A 19,359-nucleotide genomic window follows, 5' to 3' on the forward strand; every position below is an offset into this window, starting at 1 on the left:
CTTGCAGAAAATGACCATGGGTGAGACGGCTGTCATGTGGAAGTTCATTTGGTAATTATGCAGTCAATTTCAAATTACTTTGTCTAATTATATTAATGTTGAAATCAGCAAAGGAGTGCGTTTTGTGTTATTGAGGAGAAAATAACTATATTTTCGTACAGACCGAAAGGAAGCAATAGGTTGCAATTGAATAAGTTTCGAAATTAAAGTAATTAATACGGAAGAGGTGTAATAAAGTACATTACTTATTTCAGATAATGCATACTACTTTTCGATTCATGAACTTTTGCTCTCTCTAATATCAAACAGAATCTTAAGAAAGTTAAAATATACAAAACTGCAGATTCCTTCTGTAGCAATATATGGATGTGAAAAGAGGAACATCAATTAAATGTTGTTGAAAGAAAAGAGTCCTTGCAACCGCAATATCAAATTACCCAGACGAATCATACAGGTTGGGGTGACAAGTACACAACAAATGTTGTTACACACTGGGAAATTCCGTTCTATCAACACGTTAGTCACCAGGCAATAAAAGGAAAGTCGATTAAATCAACTGGGGTAGAATCTAATGCTGCGTAACTCTCTCCTACAAAGTATTTATGATTGGCGACTGATTCATAATTCAGTACCAAATAAAGCAAAACCCGTCTGGCCTTTTAATTTCCTTCATTTTCGTTCACGTCCTATCTGATCAATATTTTCCAAGCTGTGCAACTAAAAAAGTGGTTATTGAATGAAACACAAAGACTGAAAATACAGTTGTTCTTGCATATATTTTCTTGCTTTAAATGTTTATTAATATTTCGAAAAATGGCAATTTTGGAATGAGAAATAACGAGCCATTTTTAATGGTACGAAATATTTCAGTCAAGGGACGGGGTAATTGTTAAGTGGACAAATGCTGCCTGCCTCATGAATTTAGTGAGAAATTGTGAACACTGTAAATTACTTTAACAAGCATAATGCGTCACAAACCTGCATTTTACTAATGGTTCAATTTACTAAGTAGTGGTACAATTTGAAGTACACCCAACGGCAAAGGAAATAGTAGACAAATTCTCCTTTGACATTTTAACAGAATGTGTTTTCCACAATGTGATGGTCATGAATTGAAATTAAAACGTCAATAAGCGGAGGACAATAACGGCTTCGCATCAACAGAATTCCATTCCTTAAAACAACAACACAGGATGTAGAATACAAGAGACTGACAATTTGCTTACATCTTTACGCTTTTTGCTCCATAGCTTCTTAATGGTAACAAACATATTGAGTTCGTAAAATTCGTATTCCCATATCTAAGGAGGGATCTACAAAATAGATCCATTTTGCTTGTCTGCTGTAGATTCCATCAAAATCTGATAAAAAAACAAGGTGGTGCAATATATGAGACTTTTCCCTGTAAAAAGACAAGACAGAAAAAAACAACATAATCATTCCTTTCAACGGAAACATCGAGAGTGGAACAGCAGAAAAACTTGGCGGATGCAAAGGTCTGGCAGTATCAGAAAAAACGTAGGTGTTCCGGGTGTATGCGTGCTACTGACCCTCACTGCCATTCACAATTCACGTGAAAATAAATTAAGATCTTGCAGCAACTTAAATAATTTGAGAATAAGTTGAAAGTGAACCAAGTATTCTAATGTTAACCTTAAATTCTGTTCACTATATAAATTTCTTTAACATGCCGCGCTAGCTCAGTCGTCTCACTATCATGCGAGAGACCCGGGTTCGATCCCCGGCGGGGGAGAACCGCGATTTTTTCCACCTGTTCAAGCGGCTCCGGCGCCCACCCAGCGTCGTATAAAGTGGGGGTACCTGGAGGAAACTCTGGGAGGTAAAGGCGGCCAGGGGCGTGGTGCTGATCACATCACCTCCACATTCGGCCGAGATTAAGAAAGTGTGGGGCCCTAACTCCACACCCTCTATATGCCTTTATGGCGTGGTGTAAAGCACAGGGGAGCTCATTATTTTTTATATAAATTTATTTAGGTATGTATTCTGACATGAAATATAGAATGCACTTAAGATAATGCCAAATACATTGCTAAATACAAGAATGATTTTGGTTGGTTGGTTGATTTATGGTTTTAAGTCCACTTTATGCACAGTAAGGCTAATCGGGACTGGCCCTACAGTTTAAAGTGGAATCCGAATCACTATGTGCCTCCACCGGATATCGAACCCGGGAAGAATGAAATTAATGTTGTTGCGTTAGGAATATAGTGTTTCTACTACAAGTTATGCTAAAAATTTTAAGAATATATTATTGTAATCGCCAGATTAAGAGTTAGAAGTTTATTTGAACATATTATGAAGTAATAATATTTTTTCGCTAGATCGTTATTATTGTGTGGTACGATTAATGTGAACAATGCTTGCAAGTTTTCAAATTTTCGGTGTTTTTTTAATACAGCCAATTGTACGAAAAAAGCATCGCATGTTGTTATCAGTGGCCGGTTATGTGTATCCCATATCTACCTTCTCCCACGATAACGGAGACAAAGCAAATAATATTCTTGTTTGAACATATCCACTCCTCCAGCCCTCAACTTCTTCCCAGTTGATAAGAGCAAACAGGTTCGATACCATTTTTTTCTGTACAAATTGTTGATAAAATCACGTCACGCTGCCTATGCAGCTTTGCGAATTCCATGCAGCGGTGGTTCTGGAAGCAAGCCAGGGCTTTAAATGTGAGTATATTTTTACTGTATGAGTAAAGACACGGGTGGAATGGGGAGTTTGTGATGTAGATTCAGTACACAAAACAACTATTTTAGAATTTCGTAACCAACTAAGACTTTTCCATCAGCGTAAGTGTAGTGACATGTGTTGATCTTCAACAAAGGAAATATCACCGATTACAGAGGGGGAATGCACAACCTAAGTACTTTAGATTCTAAATTCAATTCGATTGTAACATATAAGTTACGTGCAAGCATATGCTTATTTGTTACATGCTTAGCCTGTACATGCGCACGTTGGCCAAGCGCGTTTAGTGGTAGATCCACAAGCTTGCCACCAAAGGTTCTGGATTAGAACCCTAGCGTTAGCGTTGGTTTATCTTCTTGGTTGACGTCTCATCAGTTCATCTTTATCGTAGCAATTTGACTAAATAGGCAGGAAGAGACATAAATTAAGAAAAAGCATTAGTAATAATATGGATAACCACAAATCTACTGTGCATACCAAGGAAATACAAAATAAATTATTTTCTATTGTAATATGTGTTGTTTAAAGTCATATTTCTGCCATTTTTGGCTAATCTCGACCATCGCGATGGGTGATGATTAGATGAAATTGTTGAAGGGACATTCACAAGGACCCAATCATGGAATTTCGGAAGTGAGATCGAAAATCTAACACATAAAACACATTCATTTAGTGACTGTCATATTTCTGTGCGATGAACAGGTAAAGAAAAAAACTTCTTGTATTCAAACAGTGATAACATATCAAGATTTTTATACATTAGGCGGAAAAATTATCGGTTGCTCTTATTTCCTAACTACAGTAAGATAAAAATGTGTACCAAATATCATTTAGTGTCATACAAACCTTACTCGGTCATGAGTCATTCAGTCAGTCATAACGTAACAGACTTAAATACATCTCAGAATTTGATATTTTGGTTTTACATATTTGAAAGAATTTTGATTGTCTTTAGTATACGAGCAATAATAATGTTGAAACCGCCCGTGAATTGTCAGTATCCTTTGGCGGTGCGAAATTTTTCATGCGCTCCACGCGTTTTCCCTGGAAAGTTCGCCTAATTAAGGTTCATTTTAATTATATCCGTCCCTGGCGGAGTCGTTCCACTTATATCTCCGGTGATCGCATTCCTCGGGACGGGCGAATAAAATTTGCAACACGTTCGCAAAAGCAACGCGAGAACGTCCCGTTGGAGAAGCAGGTGCAGCCCGGTGCAGACTAATGGTCCAGAGATTCCATAAATACACCGTCCATATAAGCGGGAACTTATGCCAGGAGATCTACCGTTGGCTTTGGCACTGGTGCTTCGAGCGGGGGAGTTTCCCAAACCAGGCTGCCTCGAAATATTTGTGTGACTCTCTGGCTTATTTAGGGCGAGCCATCTCACCGTTTTGCTTCCTAGAAGGCGGCGTGGTTGGTGAGGGAAACCTGAACCAAGACGTACACTCTTCAAAGACATACCTTTATTTTAACACATGTTGTTTTCGGTTTTCTTAAGTGAAAGCAACTGCTGCCTTGGTCTAGTCAGTGGTTCTTGACCTCTCGTTGCAGCCCCCGTCCCTTCTCAATCCCCATGAACTTAATATTTTCAGTCCAAAAGTTCATCAACTATTTTTTATTAAATATTTCAAGGGCTTTTATAATTATAAAATACGATTTTAATAATTCTCTGAATGTTAGTGACAACGGTTTTTTTTATTAGCGTGCAACTTCAATTGAGACATTTATCCATTATGTAGCGATGAGAATCGACTCAGAATTTTTGAAGGACAAATTCTAAGGGAATTATGGACCAGTGCAGGAAGCAAATAGAATCTGGAGAATACAAAATAACATATCAGAAAATCAAATAAATGGAGCAGAAATGAAAATCATATGAAATGCCGGTTTGAGCGTGGTGCTGATAACATCACCTCCAAAGTGGCCGAGATCGAGAATGTGCAGGGCCCTACCCCCACATTCCCTAAATTTGCCTTCATATACACGGGTAACTTTAACCAGATATTGTGAGATATATTAAAGCCCAGATAATAAAATAAGTAGGACATGTACAGAGCATGCCCTTCTTGCGGTTACCACGAAGAGTATTAAACTGGAATTCGTTAGGAAAAAGACCAAACGGCCAAAATTAAGATGGGTAGACAATATGCATGATGACTGGAATGAATTTGATAAAGTTAAGACTCATAAAGGGTTGTAATTCAAATGGAAGAAAATCACCCATTGTCTAGTTCTTATACTACTTTCACCTACCTATTTTAACACAACGTTTACAGACAGCATCTCCTCTCTCATCTTCTGGTGAACAATTTATTCTAATTTATTTTAAATGGAGCAAAAGTAGTATAGAGTTCCCTGGGCGCTGTGGAGTAGTTGGTAAACGCACCAGATTGTAGTGAAATCATAGGTTTGTGTAGGTTCGATCCCTTGTTCATCTGGAGACGTGAGAGACTCTAGACGCTAGAAACGTAGTGTTATAAGTACTGTGTGGTAAATATCCAATTAACATTAAATGCTAATTTTTATTGTAGTAATAATAGTGAATACTTTACAGTGAATAAGGCTGGTCGTGCATTTCACTTGCAAAGCCTATTATATCTATCTTAACTGATACCTGTATCACGAGTTCTGACTGCAATTCTTATCAAAGCGTTTCTATGTTTATTTTAAACATGATGTGTTGCATACAAGTAGTACAACCTGGAGTGCATTTTGCAGACTAATGAAGCTCTGGCGTCTGGACTCACAGCACGGCGAGTACAATCCTGTATGGGATTTGTGTTGTGTACTATGTGCGTTTGTGAATGACCCTTTATCCATTTCATCTTATCATCATTCATCCTCATTTTTTGATGGATTTATTAATAGTATCCTAACTTACAACTTCTTAGTAATTTAGAAACAAAACCAGTCTCTTCTCAGTTTTCGTCAGTATTCTAATTTTGAACACTCATTTAAAAATACTTATAATGAAGATTGAAATACTTTATCTATGACAGTTTACATGCTACACTTTGATGTATGTATGGCAGACAAGTAGAATACATATCAAATTATCAGCTGTAAAGGAACAAGAAATTTTCCCTTTTCCCTACCGATTGATTACTTTGGTGCCTGCTCGTCTTGACAACCAATGAGCGCCTGGGGATAAAAATACCTGTTGTGGCCGTATGTAGAATGGTATTTGTAATAAGCCTTTATAATTGAAAGAAAAAGTTTTATTTTTTTTCGTTACTGGATTTTATTTTCGTAAGACTTGTAGGAACGTTCATTCTTGATTTTTCTATTTGACTGCGCTCCTTTCTTCCTTTTAAATATTGTTGCTATGGGTGAAGTCCTTGATCGTAACAATAACGTTCCTTCATATAGCGTTGCAGAGCTGTCAAATTGTGATGGGATATATGCCTTCTTACTGCATCTTAATTTGCATGTGTATTCTTACGGCTGCTTGATACTCTGCGCGATATGATATAATGATCTCGCGAGCTTGTTGTTGGGAACACAGGTTTGGTCGTTATTCGATTCACTGAACTCAGAAATGAAATTCTAACAAAGCCAGCCTCCGCTTTTCAAACCAGCTATATAAGTTACAGAAGGCAATAGGATGTGCGGTCATAATCTTCTTGTAATGAGACGTCCAAAAGAGAAGTTGAAGGTATTGTTTGGCTCGGCCTGGGAACTTGGATGGGCGGAACAGTCGCAAGTCCTAAATAAATGTCCTGCAGCCCCTGGTGCACGTGCAGATTAGTCAACACAAACTTTTCATATGCAAAAACCTAAGTAAAAACCGATATATAATGGACAAGTCCTAAGCGAAAGACTGGTAAGGTATCCTCCTTTTGATTTTTTTGTTTCCCGATCCGTTTTTGTCCCCTCCAGACCTTTCAATACTCGAGGCGAAGAATAAGCTCCACGGTTCCTGTTGACGGGGATCATTTAGAAATTCTCCCGAGCCCGTACACCCTTGTGCGTGTGTGTGTGAGAAGGGGGATTAGAATGAGTATTATGATGTCTTCCGACGCGAGGCACAAGTCAGAAGCCTCTACCACCACCGGGTTGACTCGTTTCCGAAGTGGAATCGAGTTTCGTAGCTTGAGCCGTAGCACAATTCAAGGCGGTTTTCATTCCTACCTAAGTTGGTGGCCAACCCTCATTGCGGCAACACATTGGGAACGGCATAAGTAAGTACATACGGCCCGATGCTCTCTTCAAGTTTCAGGAATCTCTCTCACCGACTACAGTTTTGATATATTACTATTCTACAGATAGTTAAGCAACATTTTTCTTGCAGTTTGTGTGCAATGAATTACGAGACTAAACATGGTTGATTATGCATAAATACCCTTAGAATACTTTCCCAGATGTAAAGTTATAATTGAACAATTTTTGTGTCAGGGGTTGGCCAGATAAAACACTTCCTCTTTAGTTAATAAAAATATTATTTTAATTTCTGTGAATTTTCAAATGATGAAAAAAAAATATTTTGACAAAGAGAGAAGGTAATTGACCTTTGAATATTCTAGTGGAATTGAAGGGGAAATGTAACATTTAAAGGAGAAATTAATTGCTTTTGGTGTCACGGGTGGGAAACAATACGAAACAAAAGTAAATATAAAAGTTAAAATAAATGAACACTATGTAAAACACTTCCAACTTCATTATGTATAATACTTGAATTTTTATACAAATGATGATTTTAAATTGTTTAGTCATGAGAGTAAAGTTACAGCATTGCATTAAATTTTAAAAATTGAAATTAAGGGCTACTTTGACATGGAATATTCCATATATATATATATATATATATATATATATATATATATATATATATATATATATATGGAATATTCCATGTCAAAGTAGCCCTTAATTTCAATTTTTAAAATTTAATGCAATGCTGTAACTTTAATATGATCGACCAGATTAATCGGTGTCGGCCGATATCTGTGTATCGGTAAAATTACCGATCGTCCAAGTAAATAAGTTTTTTCCCAAGTGAAACCCATTGTGTTTACTTGTTATGTACATAGATTAATTAAATAGGTAATGAAACCCATACATGTTTTTGAAAAACATTTGCAATTTCATATCGACAATCGTAAAATTATATGTGAACTCCTTATCCAAACAGTAAAAGTGCCCTTATCAATGACAGAGTGCGTTCGTTTTGGCTCTGGGCCGAGATAGCGCGTGACATGGCGCAGATGCCGGCATTTTCGTCCCATAACGGCTCGCTTATTTACGCACATATCTTTAACATGTAGACAATTATATTTATATAACCTGTGTTATAAGAGTTGTTCACGCGCTATCTCGACCCAGAGCCAAAACGAACGCACTGTATAAGCTGAATGTGGTACTCGACGGACTGAGCTCCACAGAGAATTATCTAGGCTGTTCTACCAAACATCTTGGCTAATAATTTGAAATTTACATACGTTCAGGACACCTTTCATCTGATGATCCGCATAACTTGTACAGAGTAGAGGGCCTTCTCCCACTTTTTCCCCTCAGTTTTTGGAAACTTATGTAGTATGACTAAACATGTTTATCTGTCATCAAATGTAACTGAATATTTTTACACACGATCATCTATATTTAAAAGTTAAAAGTATAGCATCTCCGGTGTTGAAAATTAATTAACCTGGTCACAATCCTACCATGTTGTTGAAAGGAGGTAACAGTCTAAATAAGACATTGTTGTTCCAAACGAACTGCTGCTCTTAAATATAATACACACACATTTCTTGTTTGTCACATTACATACATTTCTGTTCCAAAACATTTAAACGTAACAAAAGTTAGATACAGTTTAATCGTAGTGTTCTGTAATTTCTTGCTTGATGCAAAATATGTACTTGTATAATACTTGTAATGTGTAACATGCTGTTGTAGAGTGCCTATATAATTACACTGGTGTGGATGTACTTTTTTTGTGTGCTAACAAGGTTTGGGCTGTGTATAGTGATTTTCCTTTATGTATGTAGCAAAGCCACTAGCTTTTTTTCTAATTGTGTTTTTGTTACGTAATGCTCTCATCCTTTTATCTTGGTACCTACTAATGTGTTAAAATATTCGTACCATTTCTTGGTGATTTAGCTGTTTAATGCTGTTTCTGTTTTTAAAACATTAAGAAGCATGTTATGCATATGTGTAAAGCTAGAACTAATTTTGCTGCATAATACGTATTATTCGTGCTAGTTTCTGAAGCAGCAAATCAGTGTCATTGGTTTTTTTCACTTTTTTTGCAGACCTATTACCCTTGGAGAGTGCTACACCGGCCAGCCAACCAGCTTGCTTGTTACATCCGGCCAGCCAATCATGCGCTAGCTTACGTCCGCCCGTTCCCCCCTCCCGGAAGGCTTACAGTTCAAGTGGCGTGCTGCTTTGTTACTACATTTTTAGCTTGGGCTGCAGCCGACACAGTTGCTTGCTTTTTTTCCGACCCTTCTTGTGTGCTATACGTGGTTCCTTGTTTCAGTCACTAAAACAACCTGCACCACTTCCTCGACACTAAAAATCACAAATGAATTGTATGTTTCTAAAAGAGAGAAAAAGCTAGAAATCCTACACTTAACACCACAGCATTCTTTAATCTGATATCAAAAAGAGAATCCGTGCACTTCTAAAAGAAGCACATTGTAAAAGTCATTCTAATCCGACGAATTTAGTTTAAATTTTTTTGGCAAATAAAAACTGCGTCCAGCCATATTTAACTTTAGTTATATCTGGGATCCTTTTTGCCAATCGCAACCCAGAGTATTACAAGTCAAACACCACGAGAACAGAACATCAAAGTAGTTCGTTCGTCTTGAGAAACCAGTGTAAAGAATTCAATTTCGGAACTACGAGAAACACACACAGAATACACTTTTAATGTATCTAGTATTGCAACAAGTCAAGTAAAAAGTGTTAATTGAATTTACGAGGAACATTATCGTCTTCTCAAGAACTCAAGCAACGTAGGTTAGTCGAAATACACTAGTTAGCTATTTCGAAGAAAAAAGCGAAGAGAGAATATATAAATATATATATATATATATAGTAGTTGTTGTAGTTTTATAAGTTCGACCTGGAATTTGGAAATTCCAGACTCTTGTGCATTAGTGACTGATGACACGGTGATATTCTTGGTCCAGTGATATTGATAATTAAATAATATTTTCCGTTACTAGTCTTCGTTTGCCATAATATGTTCACAGTGATTTTTTAAGAACACAGACAGAAATTCGCAGAGAGGAGAAACTATAAACGTTATTACTGTGGATCTTTTTTTGCGAAGATAACTGATTTCAGTGCATTTAGAAGCATATTTTGGCGGTTGACTTTGTCCCCCCCGAGTGATTGATTTTAACTGGCAGTGACTTGTTAAGTGAACTGCTGTGCTCGAAATAATAGTGTTTTTCTACATTCATCGTCTGCGTGTGTGAGTGTTTTTTTCTACGGGACTATGGCCATGGTTAACATGAACAACTTGCTGAACGGAAAGGACTCCCGGTGGCTTCAGTTGGAGGTCTGCCGCGAATTCCAGAGAAACAAATGCACTAGGCCCGACACCGAATGCAAATTTGCACATCCGCCCGCCAACGTGGAGGTTCAGAATGGTCGCGTCACCGCCTGCTACGACAGCATAAAAGTAAGTACATTCTCTTCTGATTCCTTCTCATTCATATTTCTGTATTATGTGCATGCTTTAGATCGGCTGACTTGTGCGCGGAAACAGTCTCAATCTTCATGTACAGCATCGTTTCTACCAGAACATCAACTTCAAAAGTCTCTCGTAAACGCACGGTTTACGTACACCCTAAAAAAATATGCAACTGAGTTTCCACCAAAAGTGGTGTAACACCCTAATTGATGTAACACAACACCTAATCGAGTGTTAAATGCCTCCGTACTTGGTATGGATTGATAGCAAACGGTGTAACAAGACACCAAAGTTGGTGATAAAGAACGCCAATTCTAGATTAACACCAAAAGAAGTGTTCTGTTGCTACCAATTTGGTTGCATATTTTTTAGAGTGTACCTGTGGTAGAGAAATGCCTAATTTCACTCTGTCCGGGGAATCTCTGGATAAAGCGAACGAAAACAAGTTCTCTGCTCAAGTAGGACCCAAGAGGGCTTGACGAATGAATTCGTGAGTGTGTGGAGTGGAAAATGAGTGTGCAGCTAAGCCGTTTTCAGCAGCGCGCACTGCTTTTCTCCGCCAATCGCTTTTCCCCTTCTCTACCATCATATGCGCCCTTGTTCCACAGATTATCGAGACTGAGTGTACCTTTGTAGAGTTGTATCCATTATGTTGCTATTTACAGGTTGTTACTGCATGATGGATCTTATAATGTAGGCCTAAGCTTGTAGGTTGGAAGTTTAGCCATGACTAGTAAAGTCAGTTAAGTAGAGATGATATAATTTGAAGTGCCCTAGTTGTCTCGAATTATACATCATTTTCAAATGCGACTGAATGGTCGCTGAGACGTTGCTCCAGATATAGATATGTGCACATATTGTTTTCAACTTTTAGTCACTTTCGCATAACCAAGAAGACTTCCCGATTTTCTTCAAATATAGAAAGTAAGAAAAACAAAATTCACGAGGCAGTAGAAAAGAAAACGAAAACTATACTTACACTTTGTCTCCTTCAATGAGTAGTTCTTGATAATCAAGCAATATCACACAACCTACGTTCCAGAATGCCAATGACAAGTACGTAACATAGTGAATGTGATTTTCCTTTTCTTACAGTTTAGCTTCTTACACAACTTTCTGCTTTATGGAAGACAACCTTTGTAGTGTCTACTTTAGATATCTATTTTGTGGTACTCACATTAGATACAAATGGTAACAAAGAAAGCTTCAGAATTGCCACAAACTTGAACACCTTATAGATCCAAGCGATGTTAGGAACTATCCTTTCCACACAGAACACCAAGGAAAACAGGAATCATGTGTTAATTTGCAGTTGCAGTTTAGTAATATTTACGACATACAGCTTTGTGAACAACGTAAACATACATGGAACTACTGAATCCTTTCAAATGTTTTCCAACTTTCAGGATCTTGAGGTTTGTTAATGTTGTATGGCTTGCTGTTGTCGCCATTCATATTTATTTCACCACTTCGAACGAGGAAGCGACCCAGCTATGAGGCTCGCTTATGTTAATACATATAGTTCGGGTTAATTTTAAAACAGGTCTTTCAGACGTGGTAATTCATCTCGTGGCTTTAGTTTCTGTAGATATTGGAATTAATAATATTTAATGCGAGTCCAGGTAGTCGTGTCGTCTTAGGGTGCTTGGCGAGTGAAAGAAGAATGTCATCAGCAGTGAACGGATTTATATGTAGTAAAAATGTGTTAATATGTAAATACATACACATATTTAGTTATTTTCACAAAAATATGGATATTTAGTTATTTTCACAAAATATGGAGTTAAATATGGACTTAAAAATTGTAAAAATTTACTTTCTTAATAATATAAGACACTACATGAGCTACATAAAATCCAGCCTCGGCATTGTAACTATTACTGTGATTCTCTTGAAGAGAAATCAGAAGCGAATCCCGTACGTGTGCCACTAAATCGTTGCTTCTGGCGCTGCTGTCGGGAGGGGTTAGCAATGGGCTCGACTTGGGACTCTCTTCCAATGTTACCAAAATAATGTTTGTAACAACCAGGGGCCGATGCCTGAGCCCTTATTCTCTATTGTTGGCAATTGTAAATAAACAGGACTTTGTTATTCGCAAAAAAATCATCAACTCTTTCGGTCACGCGGGGACATGTACGTTATTGCACGAATATGGAGTATATGTTGAGAAATCTTCTGAAATATGGAAATATGTAAAAATAACAAATATGAACCCAAACCTAATTTATGTACAAATATGGAAAATAGAAACGGAATTTTTCGAGTTTACATTACAACTTGACTACTCACTTCTTTTCGGAGATTCATTGTGCCGAACTTGAGGTACCTTAAATTGGTTACTTGCAATACACGATCGCTATCCCGTTGGGTGCATTATGATAAAATCAAACAAATTGCTCCCAACTAAAGTCAAAACATATGAGATATGTAGAAAGCTCACTTAAGTATGTAGTCTTCATAGTCGAATCTTAGAGACGGTTCCATAATACTGAAGTGGATAAGCTATATTCATCCCCTGATATTATTGGAATAATTAAATCAAGAAGACTACATGGACAGGTCATGTAGTACGTATGGGAGAGAATATAAAAGTTTACAGGGTTCTTGTTGGGAAGTCTGATGGTATGAGACCCGTAGAAAGGCCAAGACGAAGATGGACAAGAAAATTGGTAAGGTCGGTCCAGTGTGCGGACCTCAGATGGGAAGATGTGGAAAACAGATGATGCTGCGGCGATATACCTTCGGCTTTAGGAATGTCGGAGATTTAGTTAAGTTTAGACCTAGCTTATTTTTATTAATGGTTAGCAAGGGAGGACCTTTCCGAAATGTATGGTAGGAAAATGCAGAAGAAATGGCAATGAACATCGTGGCTTTGACCACGAGTCACATAAAACCGCACAGTTCCTCAAATGATAACCTGAAATGAATTCCTCTCACGATAGAATTCACAACCCTAATCTATTATCTGTTCGGGACGAACCACGCTCTGGTACACGTTACCATCGGAATGTCCGAGGAGTGTTGCGATTCAGCAACTTCACTCAATCCTGTCAAACCTCTCTCGGTCAGTCCTTTTTTGGACCCAGAAAGGCGAAATGCGAATGTGATTTTTCTATAGACGTATGGATTGGCCGCGTTACTCCCGGGACGGCCACCAGTTGCTCCCAGCTGAATGGAGCTCAGTGCAAGTGACAAGCTGGTTGACAGATGGTTCCGAGGCTCGGCGAACCCACCTTCCTGGCACCCACTTCACCGCCTCCCCTCTATTACTCGCAGGCGGATTTTGTGGGCCACGCAGAACGGGTCCGAAACGACGGGGATAACATGTTCGTATATCAGTTTACATGGTACAAAGTGGATGCTGAAGAGAATGGAAACGATGCTTTTGGAAAATATTGAACGTTCCGATGTGAGTAGTTGTTCTCCCACTGCTTGAACTGCTTGCAACGTTCCGCCCCCACTGTTCAGTTGACTGTGGATATGCCATCATTATCTGCTCTTAGCTAAAGCATTCGCACCTGCTACAGCCAATACACTAGCTTATTTTTCTCGGAGATGGACCATTTTCTGTGCGTGTCCTTAAGAATGAGGTGCTTCAGTAACGTTTGAGACTTCAGCAAAATATTCTCTTTTGGTATCGCCGAACAGGATATTACATTCAAGTAGCTTACAAGAATCCTAACTAAGTATGTCCCCTGTATGATAAATAAGTTAAAAACATTGGAAATTTGTCATAAATTATAAGTTAGTAAATAAGTTACTTCAAGTTTGTTTCAAGTCCACTTTACACTCTAGATGATTGGACCTACAGTTCAATTGGGAATGCGAACTACTGTGTAATGTGTCCCACCTGTTACCGAACGCGGGATTCCATGATTGATTTGGTTTATTTTACTTCCCTTTCCTGCCACTTTTGGCTAATCGCGAAGATGAGGTTTAGTGATGATACGTATGATGAAATTGATGAAAGAACACCCATGCTTGGATTCTAACCACTCTGCCACAGAGGTCGGCGGGACCCCCATGATTACAAGGAAACATCATTACCACTAAGTCATCAGGGCCCCAAAAGTTACTTAAACAAGTCAGCGTAGAAAACATTAATTAAGCTGTAACACCCATTTCTCACCTAAGGTTCCGCGTTCGAATCTCGACTAGGACATCAATACTCCTTTGCGCATTTTCTTCATGATTCACCTATCATTCATCCTCACCGTCCCGATTACGTTAAAAGAATCAGGAGGGTGACACAGTATTAGGAAAATGAAAATACAACATTCTTCTTACTCTAATGGTTAATGATATCATGAGAATAATATTATTATCCTTTGGATATAAGCAAAGAGATTCTGATAGTTATCCCTTACTAGACTATTACGTATGTTCTATTCAACGTTTTGTATGAATTGCATAACTGAGATGATTCAGTATACGAATAAGATGCCTCAGAGATAGAAATCTTACCAACGCATTCAATATATGCTGTTTTCTTTGTTCGGTTAAAATAAAAAATCTTACTTGAGCGTGAATGTTGGTGGTACCTTACTGTGATATAAAGTGCCTTGTTCCCCCAAAGTTAGCGCCTATGGATCGAACTTCAGTTCTTGAATAGTCGCAAGGAGCGACGACCACACGTGGTCGCAACCAGGTACAGTGGAATTAATTTATATACTCTGTGTGGCCAGCGTGAAATGGATATGGGCTGTCGCGCGAAGGAATGTGCCGGGACAGTTGTCCGATTAATTTTTTATGTGGCGGCGCTATACCTTTCGTTCGTCGCGACAGGATGTCCTTGAAAGACTCGACGCTTCGGTGGCCAATGCAGGCGGTCCTCCCAAGTGCACACGTCTCCAGCTGAAGAAGTTGCGGTCGGAAAGCGGATAGCGGTGCGTTCTGCGAGAGTAGAAACTGTCGGCGAGGAGCCTAGGTACTTCTATTTTAATCAGTCATACCTAACAGAAACGCCGTCTTGGCCATTGTGTGCTTTGAATTATACAGATGATGAATGTCGTCGTATTGCTGGCAATTAAGTGACACATCAAAACATGTATCCGAAAGATGTATGTTCGGAGTGCAGCCAGGAGACAAGCTCTTCAGAAGTAAGTTTAACCCTTTGGATATTTCTTTCATAACACTGTGCGCAATAATAAACCAGTTCCCTGTATCGCATTGAGGAGTGACTAGCATTACAAATATGAAAACACATTAATAGCTGTATTGGATGAGACGGTTGAAAGGGTTACTAAATTGCCTTAAAGGGGGAGGATAAAGGTTTTAATGGTTTTTCACATATCAGCTACTCGCTTTAAAGACGCTTAAAATGACAGAGACAAATAAATCTCTATTCCAGCAGGAATTTACTCTAACGGTCGTAGTAGATTATTATTCTCATTATCTTCATAACCACAAAATTACACCTCTGGGTATACATCTGTTTATAAATCTCTCATCAAAGTTGATAAGATTTTATTGTTAAACATTAAAGTGAAACAATAATGTTACACGTCCTTGTATAATTTCATTTATTTTTAACGTCATATTATATATATATATACATACACATATACACATACTACATACATACATAACATTTCATGTCATTTTGTTATCAAGGATGGGTTGTTTCAGAATGGCCCAAGATGTCGAAAAACTTCTGTAATGGCGAGAAATGGGTTAACAACGTTCGGATTTAAAAGTTATGCTTGGTAGCTTCGATTTGGAAGAACTTGAGTTCAAAGACGAGAAAGGAAGAAGAAAGTAACTGAGCTTTCTCCCTAATTATCAATTAAACAGATTCCAATTTGATAAATATGGAATGGAACATCGTGTACTTCGAAGGTTTTTTTTTTCCAATGATAGGACAGGCACATGTAAAAATGTTTTCACGTCGCTTTGCATCAAACTCCCTGAGCTACTTGTAAATTACTGCCGAAAACCTTTTTGTTATGTCTGTGCCTAAACATGTATTACTGTTGCGGGTACACAACTGGCAAACCGTTATTGAATAAACTGGTGTCGTTTTGGAAGATTATATAAAACCATTTGTTTCTCGTCTGTTACACGCTTTCCAATTACATTTTAACATCCTTCTGTTTTTCTGCATAAATTATCACGTTTTCTGGGTGTTTTGCATTAACCAATTAAGATCTGTGTTTGTTTTATGGGTTATTGGTGAATTTCAGACATTTTCTCCACCACTCATCTTTCCGTAGGGAAATTGGATGTTTGTTATTTCGATGTCCGTAATTACCACACTTCTCGGCAGAACGTTTGAAATTGCCTCTGAAAAGGTAAATCGTTAGTCGAGGGTGTACGGAAGCGTTGAATTCAAAGCGTATAAAGCAGTCATTTCCTCGGGTTTTAAAATTTGTTCTCTGCAGGAAGGCTGATTGTATTCGCTCTCCGTGGGAGGGGATAATCTACGCGAGCCAAAGAAATCTCCCAACTTTTATTGTGGCGCGGCAATACCATTTGAAATATTAAAATAGTAAGAGAGCAATTAAAGCCGAGAGGGAAGATTACTTTTCGAGATAAATGGTGGCATTTTTCTCGAAATCGGTGAGCGGAAATTGCATCCGGAGCGAAAGGACTGCGGAGGCCGAATGGAAGCTGTCTTTGCAGATGGAGAAAATCTTACTAGTTGCTTTCTTACGTCTCGTATACGCAGAAAGCTAATTTATTTGATTCGCTTCAATGCATCACATGTAAGCTGTATATGCTCCCCTTTTGTTGTCCCTTTGTATTAAAACATAGGTTTTAATGTTTCACATTCGTTTCATGTTGCTCCGAGTCTCGTAACGCATCTCTTAAATCCCAATTTTGAAGTTTGGGGCGAGTTTTGTTTTTAGTTCACTTTATGCACAGATAGGCTCATCGGGACTAGACCTACAGTTTAAAGTGGGATCAGAACTATGCCCCTACTTTGCATAATCTTGCCTGAAAATATCTTTTTGATCTTTCTTATTCTTTATTTTATGTACTTTTGCTCGTACTAAAAGTAATTTTATCTCTAGGTGCATTAGTAATATATGAAATACAAAATTATAAATGTAAGTATGCAGCCTAAATTTGCTAGACCTATATAAAACTATTTAATCCCTGAAATTCTCTAGTTGCACATAAAGTATTTTCCAACAGTAATCTCTTCATTTTACGTTAAACACCGTGCATCAGTATTTTTATAACTATTTGGTAACGTATTGTATAACTGGATGCCTCTGTAAAATGGTCGCTTTTTGGTAGGTACGAGGGACGTTCATTAAAGATTCCCCCTGACCCGCTTCTAGTTAACGTAGAATACTGAAATTTTACTTGTGTAATGATACATATGTGCATAGGTCATGAGGTAATTTGCAATTCTGTACTCCTCTTAGTTTTTGTCTTACAAGTACTAAATTGAGACAAGGTGTAGTGATGGATCCAGTGGAATACCAAGCAGTCATCAAGTTTCATTACTTGAGAGGCCGCACACCAAAGAAAACTTTTGGTGAGATGAAAGTGACCTATGGATAGGATGCCCCATCGTATGACGTAGTGAAGTACTGGCATCGTCAGTTCAAGTGTGGTCGGACTTCAGTAGAAACAGCCCCCATCCTCGGGCGATCCCAGTCAGCCATTGACGAAGACACGATTGGGCAAATGAAATCCGCCATCTTGGAGGATCGCCGCATAACCGTTCGCCAACTAGCTGAATATGTCAAGATCAGTGTGGGGTCTGTGGAAAAAATCATCCATGACCATGTGCACAGGGAAGGTGTCTGCAAAACCAGGAGGAATTTTTTGACAGACTAATTACCCAGGGTTAAACGTGGGTCCATCACTATGACCCAGAGACCAAGGCCCAGTCAAAGCAATGAAAACATCCTGACTCACCACCAACAAAGAAGGCCCGTGTCCAACCCTCAGCGGGCAAAGCGATGCTCATGGTTTTTTGGGTCCAGCATGGAGTAGTTATGGATTTCCTGGCGATGGGTACCACTATTACCAGGACATACTACAATTCACTGCTGCAGAAATGGCGGAAGGCCATCAAAACCAAGTGGCGTGTCATGTTGACCAAAGGCGTCCGCGCATCCTGCAAGACAAGGCTCCAGTTCACAACTCGCATGTTGCCCAGACAAAAGCACGGTCCTGTGGAAATGAAATCCTTCCTTATCCCCCGTACTCTCCAGACCTCGCACCATCAGACTTTCACCCTTCCCAACCATGAAGTCATTTCTGAAGGGAACGCACTTCCACGACGATGAGACGTTGATTTCTGAGGTGAAGTCATGGCTTCTAAAGCAACCTGCAGACTTCTACAAACAAGGTCTCCACGGGTACATAAAGCGATGGGAAAAGTGTGTGGCCATTGGTGGTTCCTATGTAGAGAAGGACTAATGTCTCTACCAATTTTCGTTTATCTCCGTCCATGGGATCTGGTTCAGGGGAAATCTTTAATGAACGTCCCTCGTAGGTAGCAGCACTTTGGTAAAAGTTACTTTTTTATCGGGTATTGTATATGGATTTAAAAGATAGGAAGGTTTGCATGTTTCAGTTTTATTCATTTGCCAAAATACACCATGCTATTTTTTGTAATTTAATAGAACTACTTAATCCTGATGTTTATAACAGTACTGCTTCCTTTCTCCCCCTTCCCCCCTTTTTTTGGTGGGGGTGCAACAAATAATGTTATCTCTGGCATAAGGTATTGAATGTTAATCATTTTCAACTTGCTGTTTGAGAGACCTTTTGCAGATATTTAACAATAACTTAAGAAGAATAATGCTAATAAGTATTCCTTAGAATAACATTAAGTGAATCGAAAGCAACTTTCATGACACGGTGTTGTAAATAAGTTTCTCAAATACGGATCACCGTTAAAAGATAACCAATGAAAATTTGGAAAAGTTTGCCTGTAAAGCCTGGAATGTATTTGAAAATTGTCTTGCTCTGAGCGACTGTCTTCCTCTACTTTCGAGATAGATAGATAGAGAGAGAGAGGGGGGAGGGGGATT

The 19,359-nt window shown here is 38.5% G+C and overlaps 1 protein-coding gene across 11 annotated transcripts in view; it reads left to right on the forward strand.

The window, feature by feature from the left end:
- Nucleotides 1-19,359, forward strand: part of LOC145984918 (muscleblind-like protein 1) — a 718,465-nt gene that overhangs the window by 421,684 nt on the left and 277,422 nt on the right. For 10 of the 11 annotated variants that reach the window (XR_014441375.1, XR_014441377.1, XR_014441376.1 and 7 more), the window contains exon 2: nucleotides 8,967-10,351. The exons of the other annotated variant lie outside the window; for it this stretch is intronic. Coding sequence is in view for 7 of the 10 variants with exons in the window: in XM_083118308.1 (XP_082974434.1) it covers nucleotides 10,166-10,351 (186 nt within the window). In the remaining 3 variants the exon portion in view is untranslated. The remainder of the gene's footprint in view (nucleotides 1-8,966; nucleotides 10,352-19,359) is intronic. 11 annotated transcript variants of the gene reach the window in all.

This window comes from Lepisma saccharinum, chromosome 3 (assembly GCF_977018435.1).
Source record: "Lepisma saccharinum chromosome 3, izLepSacc3.1, whole genome shotgun sequence".
NCBI lineage: Eukaryota > Metazoa > Arthropoda > Insecta > Zygentoma > Lepismatidae > Lepisma > Lepisma saccharinum.